General features: G+C 44.0%; 1 protein-coding gene across 2 annotated transcripts in view; it reads right to left on the reverse strand.

Annotated features, from left to right (window-relative positions):
- Positions 1-12,112, reverse strand: part of gnao1a (guanine nucleotide binding protein (G protein), alpha activating activity polypeptide O, a) — a 98,758-nt gene that overhangs the window by 67,348 nt on the left and 19,298 nt on the right. For both annotated transcript variants that reach the window (XM_048256857.1, XM_048256858.1), the window contains exon 3: positions 9,442-9,583. In XM_048256857.1, the coding sequence (XP_048112814.1) occupies positions 9,442-9,583 (142 nt within the window). The remainder of the gene's footprint in view (positions 1-9,441; positions 9,584-12,112) is intronic.

Genomic DNA, 12,112 nt, shown 5'->3' on the forward strand with positions numbered 1-12,112 from the left:
TAAATTGCGGGAATGTAATAAAAACAGTAATTTTACCAAAACATGTGATTAAACTGTTTATAATACAAGAAATGAATTCCAACTCTGACTCCTACGGGTTTCTCCTCTAGTGATGCTCACAATGATTTACCTTTATGCTCTGTCGCTACCATGAGATGCAAATGCAGTTTACCAAAGGTCACCATATTAAAACACTTTACATAATAGGAGACACAACTTTTCTCTCAAATAGGGAGGTAGGTTGTTGCTACGCTACGGTCCAGCCAATGTGTCTCTTTTGCGTGTGGTGAATGTATATGTTGCCTAAGGTACTCTGTGACTTACGTTATTGATAATGTAACATCAAACAGCTGTCGAGACAGACGAACCACCACGCTTGTTTAATCACGGCCAAATAGCTTCTCTGTCCATTGATTTATCGATTGGCAATTAATGTGACCTTTAGGTCAACCATTTTGAGCCAGCAGCAGCAACACTGACAGCAGCCAAACAAGAAGAGCCTGCCTGCTAAGGGCCTGAGCATGACGGACGCTCCCCCTTGTGATTGGAGATGCTAGACGGTGGAGGGGTCCAGGGCGGGTAGGTAACAGACTCTGGCGGAACATTCCAGGTTCTGGGTAAAGTGAGGAAAAGGCTTGAGGGAATGGGGTATGACAGTGAACGTTAAGGCTCAGAGAGAGAGAGAGAGAGAGAGAGAGAGAGAGTGAGGAGAATTGGGGGGGGGCTTTAAGCCTGATATGGTGTGACAGAACCTACAAAACACTATGAGATCAAGGGAGAGATCTCGACCATGCACACACACACGGCGATAAAATGACCTTCGTATGCCTGTCAGAACAGATCTGGAGTGCCGGCACACCTTTCAGGAATACTTTTTAATGGCAGTGCATGCAGGAACACACACACACACACACAAACACACATGCATACACACAAACACGCATACACGCAAACACACAATGCAGGTGTTAATTTCACAGTGTTCGGTCACCACTTCCCGTGATAAAATAGCTCAGATAAACCTGTTTTCCCAGGCAGACCTCAAATGCAACGCAAAAGCCAGTGTGACTAACTAACTGCATTTTCGATTAATTCCACTCTATGTCTCTAACAGTTCCCTGTGAGACACTATTCACATTTGCCTGAATGTAAAATATGTAAAATGTAGACTATAGAAATAAATAAAATATGCAAAATATAGAATGTATAATAAAATAAAGTATTGACTATTTTTGTTTTGTATCCATTTCTATTTCCCAGTCTCTCTCTCTCCCTCTCTTGAACTCAAATGTGTTTTATTGGCAACACAAATGATACACTGTGCAGTCAAAGCATTGATACATATTAGTACACACCATAAATACACAACCACATAAGGCTACATCTCTTTCTCTCTCCCTCTCTCTCCTGCTCTCTGTACCCCTCTGCAGCTGTGGATGAGGTGAGGCTGCTTATTCTTTTGTTTCGCTGCTCAGGTCTCCCTCTTCACGTCTCCCTAATGAGGATGTGGAGAGTGGCAGCGGCAGAGGTGGAGGGAGAGGTGGAGAAAGAGGTGGAGGGAGAGGGAGAGAAAGAGGTGGAGAGAGAGGTGGAGGGAGAGGTAGAGGGACGGGACTGTCGGCACCAGTGGCGCTGCTGCAGAGACACCTGGGAATACTCCAGCCGCCACACACACACACACACACACACACACACACAGACCTTCCGAACATGCCCCCCAACCCCCGCCCCAGTCTGCATCCCAAATGATGCTGACAGTGGGGGCATTAAAGAGGAATTTGGGTTTGGGGGCGGCAAACAGGATCCACTCCTCTCACACACACACACACACAACACACACACTTTCCTCACTCCCCTCCCCTCTTCTATTCTCCCCTCATCCACCTACAACCACCTATCCATCCACCCACCCCTCACCAAACACACATACACACACACACACACACACACACACACACACACACACACACACACACAATCTCTTGGGATGGCGACCATTTCATTGGAGACGTTGTGACTACCCTTGTGACTGTAGATCTCCTATGAGGCACTGCCTCATTTTTGTTTTTCAAAAACACCCATTAGCCAGGCAGGACTTCACCCCAGTTACACACACACACACACACACACACACACACACACACACACACACACACACACACACACACACACACACACACACACACACACACACACACAGACACACACTCTCTTCACTCCACTCGTCTTCTATTCTCCCATCATCCACCTACAACACACACACACACACACACACACAAACAGACTGATGTCAACCAGGGCCTGTTCTAACCTACTACTTTTGGGCTGGTAGAAATTGTGGGAGGGCATTGGCAACATACCTGTAGTGAGTGGTCAAATTGGATCAAAATTCACATAAACACAAAACACAAAAAACAGCACACCTAGCTCAAGTAGCTGCAGCCAACAGCCAGTGATAGGCAATATTTCTGATCCATGTATTTAAAATAAGTATTTCAAATACAAAATAGAATGTTGTCATTTGTATTTTATTTTGCCTTGCATTGCTCAATCTGGGCATGCATTGACGATGTCAGGGACAGAGTCAGTGTACTGATGAAGGAATACATTAAATAGACAAATATGGAAAAATACAGTATTTTGATAATAATACATGTTGATCTTTGCCCATCCCTGCCAACAGCTAGAGCTGCCAGGCAGCTACAGTGCTACACTCTGGGGGCATATTTAAAATCATGCTGCCTGGCTATTCTAGCTATTGGCAGCATCAACTTGAGCTAGGAAGCACAGATTGTTTTTGGGGGGTTTTCTCGTACCGACAGCACTCAGTGACTTCGAGAAACACAGATCTATGTGAAAAATGGCCAGACATAGGCCTACTACACAGCTATGTACCCGCTAGCTACAATTAATTACACTCAACACCGACTCATCTACATCCAAGCTGGGTATGAGACTGCACACTGCACAGATGCCAAAAAAACCTGACTTTGGGTGGGCAAGACACAATGCTTGGGTGGGCTTAGCATACCCTAGCCCCTGCCTAGAGCTGGCCCTGATGTCAACAGAGTACAGAATTTCTGCAGTAGTTTTGGCTTAAAAGTGTTAAGTAATATCTTAATATCCTGATATTGAGATATTCAGCCATATGGATTACCTCATACTCTTATTAAAACCAATAAGAGCACCACATATCATGTATGGTACTGCACAAGAAACATGAGGGGATACGCTGAAGTGTCACATTCACTCTATCTGTGATGGGGGTGTGGGGGGGGAGACACAGACAAAAAAATAAATAAATAATTACAAATAAATAAAACGGCTCTTTCCCCCCAAAAGCTCTCCCGCTGTTTTAATCCAATTTTGCAGGTCTATTTTGGGCAGCCGCCGCGGTCGCACACATTAGCATGCGCACCGCCACCGTCTGGTCCCACGTCACGGGTGTGTTAGCGACCCCAGTCAGGGTGGTGCAGGACAGGGTGGGTCTGGTTGGTGCCTGGCAGCAGTGGCACTGAAGCGGATGGCATGGCGGCCCATCTGGGCAGAGAGAGGTGCCAACGGGGCTGGCACACGGCTCTGAGCGCCCATCTTGGCACTCGCAAACCAATCGTCTGCCCCGCCCGCCTTCTAGAACACGACATCAATTGACATCAGAGTGCCAGGGTAGTGGAATATGCAAAGCAGGCCGAAACCAGCTTGGTCAGCTGGGGTAGGTAGGAAGCCATTGGATCCACATGAAGCTACACATGTAAATGGGCTCACTGAAATGTGAAGCATGGTGGTAAATAGCACACAGCTAACAGCTTTGCATTCAAACCCACTGAATGACATTGATATTCTGATCAGAGCACGTACCTCATTTTGTTTTGCGGTCATTTCCTGGTCTGAGAGGGTGTGTGTGTGTGTGTGTGTGTGTGTGTGTGTGTGTGTGAAAGTCTAGTGTGTGTGCTCTCTGAGATAAGCCCTTTGCAGCTGAGCAGATATAGGGATGAAAGGCCGCACTCTTATGAGGTCGGAGAGTACAGCTATGCATGCTGGGAATCAAGGTTTTGCACACATCTGCAGAGAGTGGAGCGACTCTCCAATCTTACATTACAGATGTATGACTGTAAGACATTAAGTCTCTCTCCAATGAGGAGAACCCTCAGTTATTTTGGTCCTGGTAATTACTCATACAAATGAGGCCAGTGAATGTAGGAACATACACTAACTACACCATAGCCTGCAGGATACTCAGGGTGTATTTATGATCCACGCTGTATTTGCATGTGTGTGTGTGTGTGTGTGTGTGTGTGTGTGTGTGTGTGTGTGTGTGTGTCAGCAAGCTTTGTTCAGGGTGATACATTGCGTTTACATGACTTCCATGCTGTGTGCAGTCACATGATAGAGTGGTAGCCCTCTATCTTGCCCTCTATCTTGCCCTCTCTCTCTCTCTCTTTTTCTCTTCCTCTCTCTCTCTTTCAACATGAGAATGACATTGCCTTTGGACACAGACCTGTGGAATGCGTTGAGAGCAGGCTTAGAATTTCACCATTTTAGGGGCAAGGCCACTTGGCCTTCAGTTGGGCATATTTGGTGGGCGGCACAAAGGCCACATGTCAGGGCACCAAGGCCAAAAGTTAACCATACAGTAGTAGGCTATAAAAATTATCAAAGTTGTATTTAGCCTATTCACAGCAGTTCCTGCATCACTGGATAAAACATTACAAAAACATGAAACATGACATAGCCCTATTACATAGAACTGTAAATCATCTGATCATCTAATATTTACAGATATCTAGGCTATATTTAACATTTATTTTATATTTGGCCTATTATGAAATCATGTATTGAACAATTAAGCACAGCTCAGCTTTAAGAAACTCAAATAGCCTAGATGCATGCTTAGACAATTAGCAGCAAACATTGTTTAAAAGCTGACAAAAAGCTCTTTCATGTGATGTGATACATGTAAGCAAGTATTTCAACTGAGAGGAATAGGTGAATTTGGACGCACTTTCTTTCTTGCCATGCGCTGTCATTTTCTCCACTGCGTAAGACTGAATTAATTTGCTTTGTGATGCTTTATTAAGATTATTTTGACAGGCCATAGGCCAAATGAAAATCGCTATTAGACAGACGTAAAGCAGAATATTGAAAGAAGGGGGCATAAAGGCCACAGTTTTTCAAAGGGGCATCACGGCCAACGCAAGGGGCAACAACGGCCATGGTCGTCGTGGCCGCCGTGAAATTCCTACCCTGGTCTGGAGAGAGGTAAAATAAAAAAACATGAAATCACCATGGCAACAGGGCTGAGGTTGAAGAGAAAAAAAGAGACACAGAGAATGAGATGGAATGATGAAATGACATGGAGAGATAAAGAAAAAGAATAGGATGTTGAAAATACAAATCTGAACACCAAGTCAAATAGGAACTTGATGCAAGGTGGAAGGTCAGGAGTACTGGAGGTAAGGAAGGGGTTAAACAAGTGAGGGAGAAGAGGAAAGAGAGAGACGAGGAGAGAGAGAAAATACAGAGAGAGAGGGAGAGAAAGAGAGAGAGGGAGAGAAAGAGAGAGATCATCAGACACTGCACGGCTGAAAGAAGCATTCCAATAAAAGCTTCACACCTCAAGGTAAAGAGGTGAGAGCCAGCTGGCCTACACAGCCTGCTCACACACACACACACACACACACACACACTGGCCTACACAGCCTGCTCACACCAGTACACACCAGCACACACACACACACACACACACACACACACACACACACACACACACACACTGGCCTACACAGCCTGCTCACACCAGCACACACACTGGCCTGAAGGAACAGCTACACACATGAGTGTGCATACACCCATTCCCACACACACTCATATACACACACTAGCCTGGAGGAACAACTACTCACACACAGGCACATTCACACACATTCACAGATGGACAAAGATTCACTCATACAGAGACTAATGTGACACACACACACACAAACACAAACACACACACACACACACACACACACACACACACCGACCAGGTGATGTGCAGCTGTGCACGTATCCTTAACCTGCAATTTTCCCCACAATTTTCCCCAGGTCTTCACCAAAGTCCCTTCAACATACACGTGAATGCACACACCCGTACACTGAGAAAGGCACTCACACACACACACACACACACACACACACACACACACACACACACACACACACACACACACACACAGTCAGTCACACCCAGCCCACTTCTTGTTCTTGTCTGCTTCTTGTCTGTTCTTGTCTTCATAGAAGAAGCACTTCTGCTTCCTGTGAGGATATCTAATCTGGAAACCAAGACGAGCTCCACTTTTAGCCCCTCCAAGACACTGTATCTCAATCAATATCAGTCGGATATTTCAGACGCTTCAGATGGCTGCACTCATTGTTCCCCATGTCCCCTTGCTTTGATTAAAATAACCCGCGAGGACTTCTGGTAAGGTTCAGCGAAGTGACCTCAATTTCACCACGGAGGCCGGAGTGTGTGATTATTCGCCGTCGCTGAGAGGGTGTGACTGTTGCCCAGCGATGCTCTCCTCTGTCTGTTGGAGATGGTCGTCACTGTCATCGCCATGGCCCATGAGCTGCCAGCTCTCCCAGTTAACCTTCAGTAGTCTTCTTGTGTGTGTGTGTGTGTGTGTGTGTGTGTGTGTGTGTGTGTGTGTGTGTGTGGACTCGGACTGGTATGCAAATATATACAGACTAGGCTTTTAACTCTTATATTCCCTTGAGAAGTCTAGAACAAGCATCTCCACTTTTCTCAAGACAGGCATTGTTGACATCATCATCCTCATCATCATCATCATCAAATTGTCAGTCGTTATTATCATAACTTAATATCTTTATCATCACCATCAATGTCATGAATCACACACCATAAAAAAGACAACTAGTTGTACCGCCCCTAAAAGCAGCCACTACAGTTAAGTTAACAGAGGTTACTGTGGATAACTGTGATCTTATGTGTACAAATGATGAGTGTGTATTTCCGTGGAAGATGAGGAGGATGTCAGATGTCAGAGCTACAGTATGATGACCTGATTTCTCAAACAATACTGAGGGCCCTGCATAATTACTCTGATTGAAATTTACACATCAATCACTCGCACTTGAACATCTTGATTTCAGCTATGTGTGTCATCTTGTTCTTATTTCTCATCGACTTCCAACAGATATACACAGTCAATCTGAAGATAAAATCTTTATATAAGTGTGGTTCAGTTGCTCACGTGTCCGAATGTATATTTACAGTGCATAAATCATGTCATTATGTAAAATATAGGGCTGTCAATCGATTAAAAAAATTAATCTAATTAATTACATACTCTGTGATTAATTAATCTTAATTAATCGCATATATAATTTTTGCTGTGAAAGCATTTTAAATATTTAAATTCAAATGAATCATTGAATAATCAGCATTAGCGACATTAAAGTTCAAAAACTCTTTTATTATTATTTTCAGTGTATGATATGACCTAATATGCTGAGGAAATAAATTCAAAAGTGCTTTGTGAATACGTTTTTTTTTTCACATACAAGGCATTTCAGGCCACAGATATAACCTAGGGGACACAATGAAAATAAATTAACACTCCCCTCAATGTCAACACTTATTTCTTTGCATTGATGTGCGACTATAGAGTTGATGTACTCCAGTGATATGCAAATTCCTTGCTGCAGACATTGCAGAGGACTTTATTTTCAACACTTTATTTTTATCAACACCATCAGGCAGCACTTTATTTTTATCAACACATGATCCAGGCAGCACGTTTTCTTCTCTCTCCTTCATGTTACAGTCTAATTTTTACTGACTAGAACGGCTCGGGGTCAAATGTCATACGGAATCGATTAATCTGCACTAATTTTTTTAATCAGTTATTTTTTCTCAAATTAATTAATCAAAATTAATCAGTTATTTTGACAGCCCTAGTAAAATACCAATACTATATTGAGAAAATGACTTCATGAGTCAGATCTAACCAGAGACGGTTGATCTAACTTGATAATGAGCAAAGATCCTTTAGCCGCATTGTGTGACTGCAGAATATCTCAACAAACTTTTCATTTACATTTAGCGAATACACAGTTTTAGTCAGCTTGGCCAAATAGGAATCAGCAGACACTATAAGTCACTGTAGCATGAAACATAAACACTTCACAAAAACATACAGTATATAATCGGTTCAGTATAGTCACATTACACTATGTTTCATAGCAGATTTGTTGTTTCATACAGTTTACGTTTGCTACTTTCCTCATTCTCTGTGAAGAAGAAAGGGAACACTTTTGTCAAGCTAGGGCACAGAGACTATTCATGATTCATCTTATTTCTGACTCTGTCATGGAGGTTGGAGAAGATATGGCTATTTTACTGCCACTGACCATATGTATGATACTTCATAAGGGAGGTCACATCTATGTCTGGCTGTTTAAGAGTGTGCTTCCGATGACAGGGCTTACAGAAAGGGAAATTCACTAGAAAATTCCGAAGCCATTTATATACAATATATAAATATCTATTTTCAAAACGTACACAAACTGGCCCATGCCTGAATTCCGGCAAAGTGCCTGTGTGTGTGTGTGTGTGAATTCCAGCACTGTTAAAAACATAATTTTAAACTCTTTAAGTTTTAAACTTTAACTTGAAGTGAGGATGGATAGGTGGTTGGATTGTCCTGTTTAGGTTAATATTCAGGTTTCACATTCATGCTTCCCCCCACTTCTTGGAGCATCGTTTTGAGCATTTTAATATGCATTTATTAATATAACAAGTGTTGTTACCAGTGATAACAATGCATCACGCAAACGTCTCCAATTAGGCCTCTGTCATAAAATTTGTTACAAGAATGACCGTCATGCTGTAGCACTCCACCATGCGTAAAGACATTAAAAACTATGCAGCTCGTCGTTCCGCCATACCCGAAAGTGGCTAGAAAACCATCGATTATACAACTGCCTGTATATCCGAATCTAACAAGCATCTTCTCGGCCCACTGCCATGGTTTACGTGTGGTAATGAATGAAGCCATGCCGCGGCATGTTATGCGTCAAGGAGATTAGACTACGCTAAATTACATAGGCTACGCTACATTATGGTTTGTCTGTTTATTGTATGATACAACAAAATAAAAGGCTACAGACCATATTCATAGACTTTGGTGGAAAAGTGTAGTTTGGGTGAAGACATTAGGCTACATTTTGAAGCTAATCCATGTAATTAATTTTTTTTTTTTTTAATTAATTCATATTGAATTCATGTTTACGAAAGCTGGTAACAATTTGGCCTTGCCTTTAAGCACCGGCAATGTATGTGGAGGTGCGAGTGTGACAGTTTTTGCAATGATGTCATTAAAATAGTGTCCCCCCACTTTAAAAATCCCCACTACACCACTGGTCGGTGGGACTTACTTTACGCTCCTTGTCCCCGTATTCGAGGCCCAGGGTGTCCATGGCGCGGACGATGGCAGCCAGGGACTGGATGGTGTTGCTGTAGACCACGGGCTTGTACTGCTTCACATCGTCACCAGAGAAACCATCCTCGTGGATAATCCTGAACACACACACACACACACACACACACACACACACACACACACACACACACACACACACAAGAGAGGAGGGAATACACACATGTTAGAAACTCAGCATGGTACGATTAAGATACAGTACATGGGTTATTGAACCAAAATGGTGTGGGTAAGGACTGTCCCTGCATGCAAGACTCTCACACACACAAACACAAACACACACACACACACACACACACAGAAGCAGCAGCAGCAGCAGCAGAAGGAAAGATATGTGAAGGCCATGGCTCTCTGGCTCTTGATGTGTACAGTGTGTCCTCTTCTGCGACAGGTACCCCCAATGGAAATAAGTACCCCCAAACTGTACCCCCAAAGGAAATAAGACTGTAATAATCCAAATCAAAAACACACACACACACACACACACACACACACACACACACACACACACACACACACACACACACACACACACACACAAACGCAGACAAACAGGCCGGGTCACTGCAGAGGTGATGGGAATTATGACTAGGGGCAGGGAGGTCAGAGGAAAGGCATTTTCAACCTAAGCCAGCCTCTTTGTGCCTCGCTTACTGAGTGCTTATACCATGTGTGAGTGAGGTTGTGTGTGTGTGTGTGTGTGTGTGTGTGTGTGTGTGTGGGTGAGTGAGTGCTGTGTTGGTGTGTATGTATGTGTCTATGATTGCCGTGCGGATATGTGTAAAATGTGTTTTAGCCTTTCCCTGGAAGGGCTGCCAAACAAATAAAGAGAGGAGATGGCGAGATCTGTGGCCTCTAAACCCTGAGTTATTGAGGAAATAATTGCAAAGGATGAGAGTCGCTCAGCGTGGCTAAGGGGGTATGTGTGTGTGTGTGTGTGTGTGTGTGTGTATTATGGTGCAGAACTCCAAAGATTGAGAGGTGATTCTCCAGTGGCCAGCTGTCTTGTGCCAGGCTCCGTACACAAGATATGCTGGAACCAGTTCTGCTCTAGTGTGTGTGTGACTCACTGAGTGTCCATATATGTCAGTCTGTGCAGGTGTGTGTGAATGTGTGCAGTGTGTGTGTGTGTGTGTGTGTGTGTGTGTGTGTGTGTGTGTGTGTGTGTGTCTGTCTGTCTATCTGTGTGTGCGTGTGAGAAAGATTGTATCTGTATGCGTTGTCAGCGTGTGTGTGTTTGTGTGTTTGAGTGTGCTTGAGAGAGAGAGAGTTAGAGAGAGAGAGAGAGACCTCTCTCCACATCTCTGCCTCAGCATCATCTGTGACTATGACTAACCCCCACACACACACACACAAACACACTCTCCATATTTCTCTCTCTGTCTTGCTCTCATTCAATAATCACCCCATTATGAAATGACGGTTTTATCTCTCTGTAATAAACAGTGTGGCACAGGATGATCCTTAACAACTGGCACATGGTCTCTCTCACACACAATCACAATCACAATCTCTCTCACACACACACACACACAAAAGAGGATGAGGGCTAGGTGGCAGAGAAAAACTAATTTCAGATGGGACATAAATAAGCACTAACAGGGATGCAGAGTGGAGGATTGGGGACAACAGGACATGTGTGGTGTGTGTGTGTGTGTGTGTACGTGTGGTATAGTGTGGTGCGGTGTGCGTGGTGTGGTATTCTGTGCCATGGGGAGGCCTGAAAATGATGTGATGCTGGACCCAAAGCCCACATCAAAGGGCCTTCTCCATTTAAGACACGTCCCCTTGTCCCCTTGTCCCCTGCTCTGACCTGACTCACAGGGTCCCTGTTCACACGGCCTCTGACTCACGCTCACACGCCAGAGTATTCTGTTCATTTAGCAGACGCTTTTATCCAGCACAACTAACAGAATGAGGAATAACATTCAGGCTACAGTGCAGTGGAGACCTTAGCTAGGAATTACTACTCCATCTGTCAACACCACTACTGGGGATTTTTCTCTTAGTGCTCTGTGTCTCATGTCTCAAAAGGTTGATACTATTTATCCGCCTCCCTGTCTGTTCAGAAGACATGTTTGCAGTGGCTCAGGTGGCTTTGAGGCAGTGGTGGCCACCATGTCTTTGGGAGGACAGATACTCCAACATTGTTTGGCTTGTTTCTGCCTCTCTCTCTCCCTTTTCTCTGTGGTTCAGGGGTGGCACAGTGAAATGATGGGCAGTAATCTGGCACTGGCACGGGGCGATACTCTCTGGCACTGGCACGGGGCGATACTCTCACTACTCTGCCCGTAGCCTATGCTGGGTGAAGAGACTTTTTTGGGGGGTGGAGGAGGGGGGTTGTATATTTAGCAATGGCACACAATTACTAAAAACATATTGCACCCCCTCAGAAATTAACCAGCAAGTACACCTGGCTATGATTATCAGTACCTGGTTTGCTTTTAGGAAAAACATATTTCAAAATCCTGAGAAGCTTTGATACCCAGCTTTAATTGACCATTTATCTGGAAATTGTGCTGTGAGATTAATACATTCCTACTAGTGATTTTATTGTAGAGAGATAAATGAAATATATCTTGATTTACACTACCCAGCACAGAGAGCAT

This window comes from Alosa alosa, chromosome 11 (assembly GCF_017589495.1).
Source record: "Alosa alosa isolate M-15738 ecotype Scorff River chromosome 11, AALO_Geno_1.1, whole genome shotgun sequence".
Classification (NCBI taxonomy): Eukaryota; Metazoa; Chordata; class Actinopteri; order Clupeiformes; family Clupeidae; genus Alosa; species Alosa alosa.